Genomic DNA, 17122 nt, shown 5'->3' with positions numbered 1-17122 from the left:
AAGGGGTGAAACCACCCTTCAAAGATTGAGACATTTTTCGTTTTCTCGATATATCTCGTAAACTAAACAAAATATTAAAAAATGTTTTATACAAAAGTTTTACAATAAAAGTACTTCTATCTAACTACAGTAATTAAATTTAAAAAAAATTTTTTTAACAATTGTTAATTTAAAAAAAAAATTTTTTTTTTAATTTTATTAATGTAGTTAGATAGAGATATTGTTACCATAAAACTTTTGTATAAAACATTTTTTGATATCTCCAATACTTTTCGAGATATATCGGAAAAAGCAAAAATTTGCTCTACGCTATGCACTAAAAAAAGCATGAGAGAATGCGATAGCACCGCGACGGTAAGCGTTAAAAAATATTTTAAAAAAATTTTTTATTAAGGTTTATTTATGATATTGAATATAATATAAGATACTAAAAATATAATAAAATAAAGTAATATAAAATAATAATATTTTGTATAATATAATAATATGTAATAATATAATATAATAATGTTGCACGTGAATGCATGCTGATGTGAGTGAAAGAGAAAGAGTAAATAATATTAATATAATATAATAATATAATAATATAATATATAATATAAAATATTTATATCCAGACTTCTTTGTCCGGATTCATTAAAGAAGATTTCTGGGACATTCCTAAAAGCCTATTAAAGAAGCTTAAAAAACTTCGATTCCTACTCCTACCAAATTGTCAAGTAAAAAAAAGAAACGATCTTCGATCTAGATCAAAATTAATGTAATCTATGATCTAGATCAAATGTATGAAAAATGATCTGTGATCTGATCTAGATTTAATATTTGGATAAAGATCTTGATCTGATCTAGATTATTTATTTAATGATCTATTACAACACTGAAAATAAGTAATGCGATATTTTTTATTGCGCATTACTTTTGAAATAAGTAATGCGATATTTTTCATTACGCATTACTTTTGAAATAAGTAATGCGATTTTTTTCATTACGCATTACTTTTGAAATAATTAATGCGAGTTTTTTCATTACGCATTATTGTTTTAATAATTAATGAGTAAAGAAATAATTACTTATTAAAAAATTATCTAGATTTAATATTTTGATAAAGATCTTGATCTGATCTAGATTATTTATTTAATGATCTATTACAACACTGGAAATAAGTAATGCGATATTTTTTATTGCGCATTACTTTTGAAATAAGTAATGCGATATTTTTTATTACGTATTACTTTTGTAATAAGGAATGCAATTTTTTTTATTACGCATTACTTTTGAAATAATTAATGCGAGTTTTTTCATTACGCATTATTGTTTTAATAATTAATGAGTAAAGAAATAATTACTTATTAAAAAATTAATAAGTAATGCATTATTTTTTAATTTGCATTTTCATTACCCTGATTCAAAGTATATTGTTGTTTAATGTATAATGCCACACTAAAATATGTTAATTTTGTATCTAGACATGGATATATCTCTATAACATCCACATACATGGATTTATCAATATAAGAAAAAGATTTTGGACACGATACTTTTGCAAGATCGACAGGGAGCGAAATAATGCCTTAATTGACAAATCATATGGCCGATTTGGATTGGTAGATGTCGTCGATCTGCGTCGACTCTCTGGCATGTTACCGCTAATGGATCCGGACCAAGAAGTCTGGATCTAAATATTTTATATTATATTATAATATTATATTATTATATTATATTAATATTATTTACTCTTTCTCTCTCACTCACATCAGCATGCATTCACGTGCGACATTATTATATTATATTATTACATATTATTATATTATACAAAATATTATTATTTTATATTACTTTATTTTATTATATTTTTAGTATCTTATATTATATTTAATATCATAAATAAAAAATTTCTTTAAAATATTTTTTAACGCTCTCCGTCGCGGTGCTATCGCATTCTCTCATGCTTTTTTCAGTGCATACTATAGAGCAGATTTTTGCTTTTTCCGATATATCTCGAAAAGTATTGGAGATATCAAAAAATGTTTTATACAAAAGTTTTATGGTAACAATATCTCTATCTAACTACATTAATAAAATTTGGAAAAAAAAATTTTTTTCAAAAATTAAAAAACAATTGTTAAAAAAAAAAATTTTTTTTTAATTTAATTACTGTAGTTAGATAGAAGTACTTTTATTGTAAAACTTTTGTATAAAACATTTTTTAATATTTTGTTTAGTTTACGAGATATATCGAGAAAACGAAAAATGTCTCAATCTTTGAAGGGTGGTTTCACCCCTTTAAACCATTTATGGGCAGCTACGATAAATTTCTAAATTCAAGTATTTACCACCTTTACATTTATGTCAAGTTTCATTAAAATCAGAATTTTCGAGTTCGCGAGGTTCCCTTGTCAGCCTACTGTGTCCGTTTATCACTGTGCGCATCTGAGACGCTCCCATCACAGCGTGCGGCGACAGTTTCACAATCGCATCAGGTCCATCAGAGCGGAAGAAAGCACGCACGGAGTCGTGGATCGTTTGAGAGTGAGACCGCACGAGATCGAATAGAAGAGAACGCCCAGTGAGAAATAACGTCACTTCGTGCTTGGAATCAAAGATCCGCGAGAGCGCTAAATGCGTTCACGGAAAAAGCAGTACCAAATGCGTTAAAGATCATTCGGTGAGAACAGCACGGTGATAACGACAAGGTTTGGCCAGAACCGATCCCGGAACGCGCGGAGTAGTTGTCCGCACGTCGGCTGGCCCCGAAAGATGCACACACAGCACTTTAAATTTTAATTGAAATAGTTCTCGTCCGACTCGCTTGCCGTGTTCACTACTTCTGATCTCACGGGATCAACGCTTGGCGGTGTTCCCTCAGCTCGGGAAAATCAGGCGATTTTTGGGAACCAATTGGGTAGCTAAACGTCACAACGTTACTAACTTTTTGAGGGCGACTCGGAAAGGTTCACACGCGGTGAGCATGCCTTAGGAATTTATGTATTCGCTCCGCATCACAACGCGGTCATGCTCCGATATCGGTTTAAATTTGGTCACGACAGATGGCGTAATTGGCCTGAATACAAGCTGTTGAATTCGTTTGAAATTTCAAATTTGAAATTTCTTTGCGGAATCCGCGACAATATTGTTAATTAATTTTTGTATTATTTCTAAATGGTTTATAAAAAATAATTAAATAATCTTTCAAAATACTTTTTTTTATAACTTTGTAAAATATTTACGAAAAATGATAAATTTGTTATGTTATTTAGGTTGTTTTTGCATTATTTTGCGAAATTGTATTGTGTGCAATCAGGTCCGTATGCAATCGGGTCCTTGTGCAATCGGATGGGTGCGCAATCAGGTCCGCGTGCAATCAAATCGTTGTGCAATCGAGTCGATGTGCAATTGATTCGATGTTCAATTCAAACGATATATGTCCGATCGGGACGGTGTGCAATCGGGACCGTGTCTAATCGAATCCGTATCCAATCGGAACTGTGTCCGATCGTTAATGTGCACAATCGAACCTTATTTGCACTACATAGGTTTGCGATTATCTACGGAAAACAAGATGCTCGTTAAAATACGTATGTAGATATTTGATATTCGCGCATTTTTTGCATGGCTTGCGTTAGAGCATGCGCTTGTGGCAGCGTTGCCAACTTTTTTGAAGAGCGAATAGTCGTACGGGTCGGTGCAAATTACCGTGCATTACCGTACATTTGTTTAAATTACCGTACTGTTAAATTATTGTGTTAACTGATCTCTAAACATAAGTAATTTATAATTGTAATTAAAGGTCAATACTCATTGGAATGATCTGACGCATGCAAGACCTTCAGAAAATACAAACGAAGCAGTGAGCAGGTCGCTCATTGAGCGCTTAAGTAGCAATCGAATGTGATTGGTTCTTACCTTTAGATCCAACCAATCAGATTAAATTGCTACTTAGCCACTCAGTGAGTGGTTGCGCTGGATACTTCCATTCATGTACTAAACGAATTGCAATACACCCGAAAAGATATGGAAATATAAAATCCCAACATAACGCTAATACCTAACGAATATGAACTCGACAGGACGCAAACCGGGTTTGTGCATATTTGTTGGAGAAGTGAAGACGCATACAGTTGCGTTGCTCATTGAGAGAAAAATCTATGTATAGTTACTTCACTGTTTTTTCTTATGTTTATAAGTAATAAATTTATATAAGTATAGTGAGTAGTTTCAACAGTCGTAGTCATATATTAATATAGAATATAGATAATGTATTATATGCTTCTCAATCTTCATCGAAGGAAATGTCGAAGTTGCCTCCGTTATCCTCGCCGCTGTAAAGATTGTTTGTTGTCATTCGCCGAAACATTGAATCGCTAGGTTTAAATTGGACACAGCAGCTTACTTGTTGATTACCTCGTCTCGTTTTAACGCATTCGCTCGCCAGTATTGAACCATTAACAATTTTTGTCGCAATTAAACAACGATGTTTTGTTTTTATTAAGTTTACTTTGCTAAATATCCTCTCGCAATCGGCATTAGCATGCGGTAGCGATAGCACATGTAGTGAAAAGCGCGTCAGATTTTTGAAAGGATGAGTACTCTGTTTATCTTCGTATTTCAAAACCTGTAAAAGATTAACAATTAATTTATTACCTGCGAAATAACTTCCATATTTGTAATAACTTCCATATTTATATCCTTAGTCCAGAACTCGTCGATTTCGGAACAAGACGTCACGTTTTCCGGTAACGAATAGAGAGACAATTTCCCCCACTCATCGTCCAGATGCTGTCGATCTGTTTCACTTTCAGAATAAATTCTTGGAAGAAGCGACAAAAACTGTGTCAATTAAGGTACGGTTTCTCTCTTTTTTACTTAGTACTTAGTGCGTTTTTAGGATTGAAGACCTTCAGAGATTGCATTATAGGATTGTTGAAGTCATATCGTTCTTTCAGTTGTGTACATCCTGTGATTATAAAATCTCTGCAACGCCGTTGAAAGTCTTTAATTAATTCTGCCCTAGCCATGACCTCTGATATTTTCAGGCTGTTAATGACGCCGATGCCCAAGTAAATATTCTCCAGAGGAATGAAGTGATTTTCACTTATCAGATCGATGTCCTTCAAACTCGTTTGAACAACGTACTCTGGCTTGAGGTAGAGACTGAGGAGCTCAGTATACGTTACGCTCATCTTGTTGTGTAATGAAGTTGTAGTCACCTTTGCTAATTGGAAGTATTGGTTCAAGGTTGTAAACTTTGGCAATATCCAAGACAAGAACTGGTAGTACATCTTCATAAAAGGATCGTTCAGTCCGTAATGAATGTGTTCAACAGCAATGAGGCGTTCACTGATGTATTTCTTTTCGAAGAACAGACGTAGGGCTTTCCATTGCTCAAGGATATAATCCACTCACAAGAGACAACCATCTTGTCTGAGATAAATGTAAGATTTTATGAACATTCAAATTGAGCAGTATTTGAAATTGTATTAGTTGGCACTGCTGCTTTGCACTAGCCTTCAGAAAATTATAGATATTTTTTGAGATAAATCTTCACAGTTACGAGGCAAGCATTTACAAGCTTGGCTTGCACATAAGTGCAGCAAATGGCATATGCATTTGACAATCGTTATACGTGGGCAGTGATCTTTGAACCTGGATGCTACGGAGTTATTTTTCCCCATCATAACATTACAGTCATCCGATGCAAAGCCTATAATATTTGCAATAAGCACTGCGGCGTTGTGAAAAGTTGAAGTGATTATTTCGAATAGTTTTCTTTCTGTAGTTCCTTCTTCGCAGGATTCTTGATCGTCAGATTGAAAAATTAGTACCAGTTCCCAGAAACGATTCACTATTTTGCCTTCCTCTTGATCATAATAGCGGACAACAATACATATAGTTTTCTTAACTGATATATCAGTCGATTCATCTGCAAGAACAGAAAATTGAGTTTGCCTCAGTACAGTGATCAAGTTTTCTTTATGAGTTGCACCGATGACGTTTCTTACAATCATTGTTGCTTTCGTCCTCTTCATATTGATATCTGTCAAGATTTTAGAGTCTGGTAAGGTCACTTTAAGAGTATTCATTAAATGGTCCATGACTAGAAAAGGGATGTTATGAACTGCAAAAATTGCAGCTATATGAATTTCAGCGGAATGAATCTGTTTCGATACTGGTATTACTGGTTCTGTAAAATTCGACATCTGGCGTTGGACTTCTGGTCGCATGTTCGTTGCCTTTTTTACATGCGCTTTGCTGGAGGCATAACGTTTTAAAATAGAATAATCTGCGGTTAACTTGACATCGCACAATTTGCATTTCGCGTTAAAACGATCCGTAAAATCGGGCATTAACCATCCTTTGGAAATGGTTTCCCAAATTTTCCGATACTTTTGTGTCCGTTGTTGTCGTGACTTAGAGTATTTCAAAGTTTGATTGTGCTTTTCTTCCTCTTCATCGGTTAAGATTCCCATATTTTCGTCGGAATTGCGAAATTTGTGAAGAAAAATTCAACAATACACTTGAAATTCAAACGAATACATAAACGCGCTAAAAATACTTCAATGGTAATGACAATGTTGTCAATCTAATAGTCGTATTCTATTGTTTGCACCCGATACATTTGGTGCATCAAAAAGCGCAACCGCTCACTGAGCGACTAAGTAGCAATTGAAGATGATTGGTTGGATCCAAAGGTAAGAACCAATCAGGACTCTATAGTTTTGCTTATGAGGCTTACGGTTGGCGACATTGTTAGTTTGATTTACTTGACAGCTATTGGAAGATTTACGTAAAGTCACTAGATTACAAAATGTAATCTGTGACTTTACTTACATTTTGTAATCTAGTGACTTTAGATTTACGTACTTGAGATATTTATCTATCCGTGAAGTGAAAAATGCCCCTCCAAAAAATAAAAAATTTCTTACCGTACCATTGGTCAAATTACCGTACGATTACTGTGTTTTGACGTACGGTAACCATACGTTGTACAGATGCTCAAATTACCGTACGAGTACGGTAATTACCGTACAGTTGGCAACGCTGGCTTGTGGCCAAGAATCCTGAGGATATAACAGCAGCGCATGCTCAAGTAAAAAGTACGTGGCCATTTCGAATGTGGTTATTGTTAACGTGACAATTACGAACGTGGCCGTTTCGAACGTGGTTAAAACGCACGTGGCGATTGTAAACGTGTTCGCTTTGAACGTGAACAAAACAAACTTCATGAGGTATTTTTCGTATCCATTTTGAACATGAGTAAAACGTACGTAGCCATTTAGAAAGAGGCCGTTTTAAACGTGGATATTTCGAACGTGGTCATTTCTAACGTGGCCATTGCGAATGTGATTATTACGAACGTGGCTATTATGAACGTGGGCGTTTTGAACGTGGCCAAAACAAACATTATGCGGTATTTCTTGTGTCCATTTCGAACGTGGATAAAACAAACGTGGCTATTTAGAACGTGGCAATTACAAACGTGGTAAAATTTAACGGTGGCTATTCCGAACGTGGGCAAATTATACCCACTCGAAAGGAACACAGTAACAAACGGACACAGTGCGGAACGGACACAGTGTGAAACGGACACACCGTGAAATAGATACACCGTGGTGACAATTGGACAGTAATAAACAGACACATTGCGAAATAGACACAGTAATAAACGGACACAGTGTGAAACGGACACAGTACGAAACGGACACAGTAACAAACGGACACAATGTAAAGCGGACACAGTAATAAACAGACACGGTGCTAAACGGACTTACTACATGAGTTTGTGTCTTTCCAGGGAACCAACGGGGTGGGTGCGGGGGGCGATGCCCCCTTGCACCCCTCCGTGCGTGTGTGCGTGCACGCGCGCGTGCTAAGCATTTTCTTCACCATGGGTTTGCGACTGTGTCCGTTTTGTACTGTGTTCGTTTTGTCTGCATCCGTTTCGCACTGTGTCCGTTTGTTATTGTATCCGTTTCGCACTGTGTCCATTTGTTACTGTGTCCGTTTTACTTAGCCTGCTGTATCCGTTTATTACTGTGCGCATCTGGGACTTACTCGTGGAGAAAGGCGAAAGAAAATGTTGGTTGTTTGGTTACACGAAGCATTTCCGCTCGTAATGCCCGTCGCTTCGGGAGAAAAATTGAATTTTGCTGAGCTACGCGGGGCCGATTCGGCGGAGAAAACTCTAGTTCCGGGGCTCGGTGACGCATTAAGGGAAGAAGGTTTGTTTTTCGAAAGTTGAAACGCATCAGCTTGTAGGCGTTGCTGTTTATGAGGATGTTCAAATTTGTGTTTATTTAAGGGTGTTTGTTTGTTTTGAATTTCAAAGGTTTTTCGGAAGGCGAAATTACTACAAAAAGCGAACGGCAGTAGAGTTCTTCAGGGAGAGAAAGAGAAAGTGAATTTGTAATAAAGAAGACTGCCTCACCCACGGTTTTTGAGTCGTGATTTTGCCATGGGTCGAAGGACAAATGCCGAGGCAGGAACTAGAAAAGTTCTTTAAGCATAACAGGTCCACGGTTTACTCCCCTCTTATCCGAAGAAATGAAAAGAAGGCACCACCGAGGAGTTTCTCTTTGCGGGATCTAACGAGAGGAACAGTATATATGGAAAGCCGAAGATATCCGATCGGTTATAAAAATGGCCGCTCTGACACTGATGCTCTCTTAACCGCAATTACCAAATATTCCTCGTAAAACGCTTTGTCTATAAAAAGTCCATGGTCCGAACGTCTCAAAAACATAAATGATGTCTGGGATGAAAAGGGCTTGCGGCTATTTTGTTGTCAACAAAGTCATCCTCGGCTCTGCAGAAATAAAGGAAGGCAATTGCGAGGGATGGGAATGTGCGGAAAGGCACCATGGTAAACTGCCAAGAGCTTTTTGTTATTCTGACAAGAAATTTCTGCCATGCTGACTGACTGATAATAAACCTTGAAATGTGTGAATATAAACTGGTCAATTTTGAACAAAATTTAAAAGCGGAACGGCCTCGGCGCGTTGTTGTAACGTCAGGCGTCTTTTTTCTTCCGCGGAAAACTTTTTTATCTTTCAATCCATTTTATCCGGGGAAGCCCGAGCTTTCTTATCGCGTCCGGTCAAGTAAGTTCGGTTTTATCCTCACCGACAGAAGCAGACTCCTCGCAAAGATACGTAATTATCGTTGCCATCCTATTCTCGGCGAAACGGCATAAATCCATTTAGCGGACTGTCGAGCCTCGCCGCAATTTCATTCGAGTCGTGCGTTTTCTGATACCAGGATGATGTGGAATAAGTCAGTCTCTCGTCGGGAGAAGTGATAATCGCGCGACGAGTTCGTCCTGGCAACTCGCTTCCTTGCAATGTGTCAGAAATTGCGGGATAAAAATGTTGCTTGCTGTCGTTGCAGCAACGCATCAAATGCGCTCGCTAAATTTCAACGACGATTTCTTGGACCATCTCGTATACCGTATATCACGGCAAAAATAAAAATCTCTTTGGCGTTTGATTACTAGAACTATTGGCAGGACAATATTTATTGACGCTATCGATTGCCGAATGTCTTGGCGCGACGTGTTATGGCTTCTGCACACTGGACCTTTGACTATAAAAGTCTGAACTACCAATTGCTTATCCCAGCAAAGATTTTTGTGTGATGGAGATGAAACGTGCCCTAATGTTAAAGTGGCAGAAAAGGGAAACATTAAGCAAGATTTCGATGATAAAAGATGAGAAAAGAGACGGAATAAGTAATTCATTCTTGTTATGATATGTCGTATAGATTTTTATTTTTGTTATTCAAAGTGAAAATAATTTCATATTTTAACGACAACAGTTTATTGCTTTATTAAAGGTTGCAAATCAACTAATTATGAACGAAAAGTAAAGAAAGATAGCAAGATTCGCTTATGATAATTTATTATTAAATTTTAACGAGCATATTAAAAATTTAAATACGTGGGTCGTTCAATAAATCTTTAGAAAAAGATAGAAAAACAAATTTTAGTTAAATTTTTTTTCATTTTTCAACATAATCTCTTTTTAGCTTTATACACTTTTTGAAGCGTTTCTCCAACTTTTCTAAGCCATTTAAAAAGTAAGATTTCGGAAGGTTCTCAAAATAAGCATCTGTTTGGGCGATGACCTCTTCGTTCGACGTAAACCGTTGTCCGTCGAGCCATTTTTTAAGTTTGGAAATAAAAAAAAGTCACTAGAAGCCAAATCCGGTGAATACGGTGGATGTTGTAATAATTCGAACTTTAATTTCATGATTTTGGCCATCGAAACCGCACAAGTGTGCACCCGTCCACTGAGAGCAAACGCGGCACTCATCTTGCCGAGTTTTTTTTCACACCCAATTTTTCGTGCAAAATTGAAAACACTGTATCTTGCGATATGCCAGTGGCCTCAACTATTTCGCGCACTTTGATTCGTCAATTACTCAAAACCATGTCGTGAATTTTGTCAATTATTGCGGGAGTAGTCACTTCCACTGGTCGTCCCGAACGACGTTCACCTTTTGTGGATGTACGGCCACGTTTAAACTCATTTACCTAATTGTAAACAGTTGCAAACACAGGAGCAGATGTGCCATGAACTTCACCCAACTCAGCTTTGATCTCTTTCGGTGTTAAGCTTTTTAAATATAAGTGTTTAATCACCGCTCGAAACTCACTTCTTTCCATTTTTCTAAATAAATACAAGTTTCTTGCTTCAATCGACAATAAAAATGAAACCATGTGATGGAAATAACTGAGACTTAAACAGCTGTCTAGTGAGTCATGATGCTTACTAAAAACAAACCATTTTCGATGCTACGAGCGTTATCTCTTGGATTTTCTAAGGACTTATTGAACGACCCTCGTATATTGGAAAATTATGAATGTATTTTAATGAAATTAATCATGAAATGTTATTTTGACGTAAAACTGTTTTATAAAGGTAAAGTAATTATCATTAACAAGCAAAAAATTTAATAAGACGTGATTTTAAAAAAGCTGTTTATTTCAGCAAGCAATAATATTATAAATTAGTTTTTTATATTACAACTACGTTTGCTTTTTTTAATTTTATGTTTCTTTTATTTTATATATCTTATATGTTGTAGTTTATTTAATAAAATATATTGTTTTTTTGTATTAATTTTGTTTTATTTTAATTAATTACTTGGGGCACAATGGACTCGGTCTGAGTGCCAAAGTGGGCTTTATAGGAGGACCACCCCGAACACTATTATTATTAATTAATTACTTTTTAAATTAATTTTATAATGGGAATATATTAGCAGGATTACCTCATTCACAATGCTCGCATTCATTTCACACGCTCGTAATGCGTTCAACATCGGGAAACGCATGAAAGTGAATAGTGCGAATGGATGCAGATAGAGAGTTTGCAAACAGTTCACGCAAAAAAAAAACAAAATAGGAAAAGCAAACAATGATAAAATTGTATGAATTTGTACTTACTCCGTCATACCACTTCCTGCTTAAGGTTTTGTCCTTAAAAAAAAAGGAAAAGGATGGATTAATTAAAATGATAATATGCCTCCACGTGTATAATTATATTACGATGTTTTTATTACGATGATTATATTACGATACGATGTTTTTTGTTGATTGCAGACAAGTTTGAAATTTGCACTGCATTTTAGAGTATTTTAGCGAATAAATACGGTATTTTTTAAATATAAATTTTTAAATATAATGAATTTTGAGTATTAATATAATATTGCACATTGATTTTATTTGTGTTTAATTCAATCATACCGCCGTCATTAGAGTGGCCCGATGTGTACCGCGTGGAGATTGACGGTTGGATTTTGCACATCATGTGACCCTGAAAAGACTGATTTTTTTAATAACATTTGAATTTTTATTTTTTATATATGAGTATGTGTGTATGTATGTTTACGTGTATGAGTGGGTTTATGAGTATAGATGAATGTGATCTTCTGTTGACTTCAGTGAAATTGGTGCGTCAGCTATCCGTTATATTCAGATTAGTAAATACAAATTTCCACCGATGAATTTCAGAGCCACAAAATGTGCAAAATCCGACCGTCAATCTCCACGTGGTGCACATCGGGTCACTTTGATGACGGCAGTATGATTGAGTTAAACACAAATAAAATCAATGTGCAATATCATATTAATACTCAAAATTCATGATATTTAAAAAATACCGTATTTATTCGCTAAAATCCTGAAAAATACAGTGCAAATTTCAAACTCGTGTGCAATCAATAAAAAACATCGTATCGACATTTTTTTAATTGCTTAAAAAAGAATGAACTTTAAGAATTTGGATTAATATTCGCAAGATTTTAATGAGAAACTTGTGAAAAATGATAATAAACTTTTACTTTTTTCAATTAAAAAAAACATGTTTGGTTTTCGATACGATACAAAAAATACGATTCGCACTTAACAAATCATACTTTCGCCTAGAAATTCTCAAAGTAGAGTTTTTGCCTTTTAATTAAAAAAAAAGTACGTGTAATTTAAATTATTTTTGGCAAAGTTGCATTATTTTAAATATTGCCTAAAAATTCGGTCAAAATTTTTGTCTCGTTTTTTTTGCGCCAGTGTATATATTCAATCTCATGAATATGACTGGAGATAAGCAAAGTTAATTACTTTAATCTTATGTTAATCTTGTCATAATTTTTAATAATTTACACGTAGAGAAAAAAATAGACTTACCAGCCTGATGGCTTTGTCTTTGATTTCCTTGAAGGTCAGCCGCTTCTTGACGTAGTGAAGTTTAAGGATTTCTCTCAACCAGTTCTTGTCCTGCAGCATCTTTTTCACATCTGTCTTATCTAGCGCGTCATTGCTGGGCACAAACAGGGTAACATCATTTAGGTGACTGATGGAACTCATAATCTCGCCCCCATAATCGTGAATTATCTCGTAAAATTTGCCCACCGGTCCATTTTTGTTTTCCTGCACAAAGAGAAGAGATTTCTGTCAATCGTTTACGTATTGCTTGTCGTGCCTCGGTTCTACGAGAAGTGGTGACGAGAAAAAGATATAAGAAAAAACAACAAGAAAGGCAAGAGAAAGAAAGACAAACGTAAAGGCGACCTTCGTTATAAGAGTATCTAATGGCGTCCAGTTTCGGGCCAAAGTCATTAATTATTGTACGTGTTAATCAAAGAGAAAAACCCAGAAAACATAGGATATTCTATGTATATACATGGAGTGTCTGTAACGTGAAAAAAAATCATGTATTTTTCATGTACATACATAGAATGCATGGGAATGTATATATATTAATGAATATTCGTAGAATATCGTATAGATATATGTGATATGTATATTCATTCAAGATGATAGTTGCAATGTACATAGGATATACATCTTGTGCATTCCATGTATGTACACCGAATGCGCATACATGCGACATACATGGATGTATACATATTTATAAATATTCGTAGAATATTGCATGGATATATGTGATATGTATATTCATTCGGGATGATAGTTGGAATGTACATAGAATATATATATGTATGTCTTATACATTCCATCTATGTTCATCAAATGCATGTAGATATGCACGAAAATGCTGCTATTACTATAATGTTTTTTTATTATGTAAAGAATAAGAGGTTGTTGAATCCATTCCAATATAAAAAATATAATTATTTCATATCTGGTAAAACTAGCTATGTATGTAGGTTTATTGTCCCTACATATGGCTTTCCGGCATAATTATAATTTAACCAGTTCACTGGCAATGACCCATATGGGCCAAAAAATCCGTACCACAACCGGTAATACCCATATATGAGCCTCATAAATAGCTCTGCCAATTTTCAACAGATTTAAACTTGACACACCCATGCTTTTTAGGTTAATGAATATGAATTCGGATTCAAATTAATTTGAGAAATTCATAATTGTGGATCCAATATGGCAGATAAAATTATTAAAATGGACCGAATTTGCTTGAAACTTGCTATTTATGGGGTTTCGTGGTCGCTGATTACGAATCTAATGTCAAAAATACAAATTTCAAAACGAATCTCGTATGTCAGACATAAGTTGCTACCGAGTAGTAATTTTCAAGCAAATCTGGGCAATTTTGAAAATTACGTTTGCCGTATAAATACGCCATATTACATCTGACATTTCGAATTTTGTATTTTTTGACATCAAATTCGTAATTTGCGACCTCGAAAACCCATAAATAGCAAATTTCAAACAAATTCGCTCCATTTTGCTAATTTTGCCCGCCATATTAAATTTGTCATTTTGAAATTTTTACTTTTAACATCGGATTTGTAATCAGTAGAGCCCGGATTAAAATTCTGAAATCGCGTCGACCGTTAGCTAGCTTTCTCCACTTCGACGCGTTTGAGTCGGAGAGGGGCGGGCGAGAGTGCGTAATGGTGGAGAGCGATGGCGCGGCGCGCGGTGGGACAGGCAGCGTTTCTATGATTAATTACCGAAAAATGCGATAAACAACAATATTTTGTTTTATGTTTTGTTGTTAGATACATATCGATGCTAGATACAGCTCGAGATACAGTAAGATACAGTTTGCTCTGAGTGACTTATTCCTTCTGTTATTCAACTCATTTTTCAGGATTGCCTGTGTACACTCTATTACTATAAATGTCACATTATTTCTCTATGTTTCTTACGTTTTTGTTCAACACTATTTCATTCCTTAATTTTGTTACGATATTTTTCTGTACATTGTGTTTACCTCTGTAAATAACCATGACTGGAAAACGACGATTTATTCCAGAGTGTTTAAGCTAGACTTGCTCAATATTGATATTATAATTTTAATACTATCTGTAAGTGAATAAAGAAATAATGCAACAATGAATAATATAATAATAATAGTGAAAGCAGTTATTTCCACAAAGTATAATAAAAAAAAAAGAATTTCCAGATTGTTTACAAAGACAATAGGGCTCTTCAGGAAATTGTTCTTACATCTTGAAAAATACTACAATAGTGACAGACAGTTTTTACTTATTTTTATTCTTCAAAGTTACGCTGTTTTTATAATATTAAAAGAAAATACAACAATATGCTAGCTTAATATCTATTAGCCTGAACATGCTTCGAGACGCGGAATAGGCCCACTCACATTTACGTAATGTTAAGACAAACACATAAAACTTACAAGATTATAGTGGTAATTAATTTAAATATTCAGAAGCACAGATAAAACATGTAACGAAAGTAAATAACGTTGTTATGATAATTATAACCCTTAAGACAAAATCTGTAACATGAATTAGTGATAAGATAGCGAGAAACAATAATACATACTTGTCACAGCCAACGAAATCTCTTATGTTTAAACACATACGCATGGCGTATTATCACAGGCTGTGGATATATTACCAGCTATTCGCAGTTTAATACATCGATCATGCAGTGCGTATTTTATACGTGGAAGAGAGAGATGCCCTTAGCCTCTCCCAGCTTAGCCAAGATGGCCGTAATCGCCACGTGCGTCGACGGCCTTCTTGGTCTCGGAAAGATAGCGTTTCAATGTCGTCTGCGTGGTCCCTCAGCTATTGTGCATGATGGAAAGTCAAGGTATCGTTATATGGCGTTAAGCCGTGCGGGTATTCTAAGGCATGAAGCCAAGCGGTTGAGCCAAGCGGTTATTCCATACAATACTGTCTGACCATGAAGTCGGACGTCACTGCGTAACGTTCTGGATGAATAATACCACGCGAGTAAGCGCAGCAATATTGCGGAATAATCTAACGACAGGTATCTGTCAAGCGGTTATGCGTGGTGGTATGTGCACTGTGTAAAACAAGTATTGCTAGCAATTGTTTAGTCAAACGATCCCCGATCACGGGATATTATGCTACGAACAATTTCGATGCGACTAGAATCTTCCACGATGCGACTAGACAATCTTAGGCGTGTCTATCCTACCGCATGCGACGTGCAAATCCGCCTTTCTCCCCTCGCGACCGGCTTCCGATCTCTCTCATCTTTTCGACGACACCCGAGCGTCCCCGATTCGCCCCGAATCCTACCTGTTCGGGCGAACGGTCGCCGATGCTGCCGCCCAAGTTCTATTCCCTTACCCTAGAACCGATCGCGCTACGCTATCTCTTGATTAAACACAGAGAAAGGCCCGGAAATTTTAAAACAATTTGGGGAAAGTATATTTTCTATTCAAAATGATGCAATGTTTTATCAAATATGCCGTATTAACATTCATACCACCGAAAAGAATGTTTTTGTTAAACATGTAACCTCCAAAACACACAAGGAATACATGGAAAGGCAAAACGAGGTGTGCAATGTCGAGAAAGAAAAAATAATAACGAATCCAATTTCTGCAGATGTATTTAGGAAAGATCTATGTATGGCGATGATTGCGGCAGATATTCTTTTCTGGAAATTAGAAAATAAGTTCCGTGAGTTTTTGGAGAAGTACACAGAAAGAAAGATTCCCTCAGAATCGAGTATATGCAAAAACATTTTAAATGAATGTTATACGGATGTTCTAAATGAAATACGCGAAGAAATCGGAAATCATCCAATTTGGATTTCCATCGGTGAGACTACTGACGTGTCGGGTCGTAAAGTTACCAACACTATAATTGGTATTTTACTACCGGATAAGCCTGGAAAAACTCTTTTATTCGATTCCGACGTTTTACAAAAAACGAATAGCGAGACAATTGTAGAACTTTTCAAAAATTCGCTTGATTTATTGTGGCCAGATGACATAAAATACGAAAAAGTTCTGCTTTTTGTTTCAGACGCCGCTCCATATATGTGTTCAGCAGCACGAAAATTGTTGGAAAAATTTTCAAAAATGCTACATCTTACATGTCTTGCATATAGTCTGCATAGAAGAAGTAAGGCAAAATTATGAAACTGTTGATGGATTAATATCTAACATAAAAAAAGTTTTTCTTAAAGCTCCTGCAAGAACCGAAACGTTTAAATTAATCGCGCTTGATTTGAAATTGCCACCGCAACCAATATTAACACGATGGGGTACATGGCTTAAAACTGCTATGTATTATTCCGTAAATTTAGAATCAATTCGTTCCGTTTTGAAAGAGATTCCTTCCAATGCAGCTAAATCAGTAAAAAAATCAAAAAGTATTTTGTTATCTGAACATGTAAAATCCGATTTAA

General features: G+C 35.5%; 1 protein-coding gene across 3 annotated transcripts in view; it reads right to left on the bottom strand.

Moving 5' to 3' along the window:
- LOC105837331 (fasciclin-1) overlaps positions 1 to 17122 on the bottom strand; it is a 412374-nt gene that overhangs the window by 113138 nt on the left and 282114 nt on the right. For all 3 annotated transcript variants that reach the window (XR_004963764.1, XM_036288707.1, XM_036288708.1), the window contains exons 8-9: positions 12680 to 12922; positions 11444 to 11476 (exon numbers count right to left, since the gene is read on the bottom strand). Coding sequence is in view for 2 of the 3 variants with exons in the window: in XM_036288707.1 (XP_036144600.1) it covers positions 11444 to 11476; positions 12680 to 12922 (276 nt within the window). In the remaining variant the exon portion in view is untranslated. The remainder of the gene's footprint in view (positions 1 to 11443; positions 11477 to 12679; positions 12923 to 17122) is intronic.

Source organism: Monomorium pharaonis, chromosome 6, assembly GCF_013373865.1.
Source record: "Monomorium pharaonis isolate MP-MQ-018 chromosome 6, ASM1337386v2, whole genome shotgun sequence".
Taxonomy (NCBI): domain Eukaryota; kingdom Metazoa; phylum Arthropoda; class Insecta; order Hymenoptera; family Formicidae; genus Monomorium; species Monomorium pharaonis.
The sequence above is the reverse complement of the archived record's forward strand: the minus strand, read 5'-3'. Positions and strand labels throughout refer to the sequence as shown.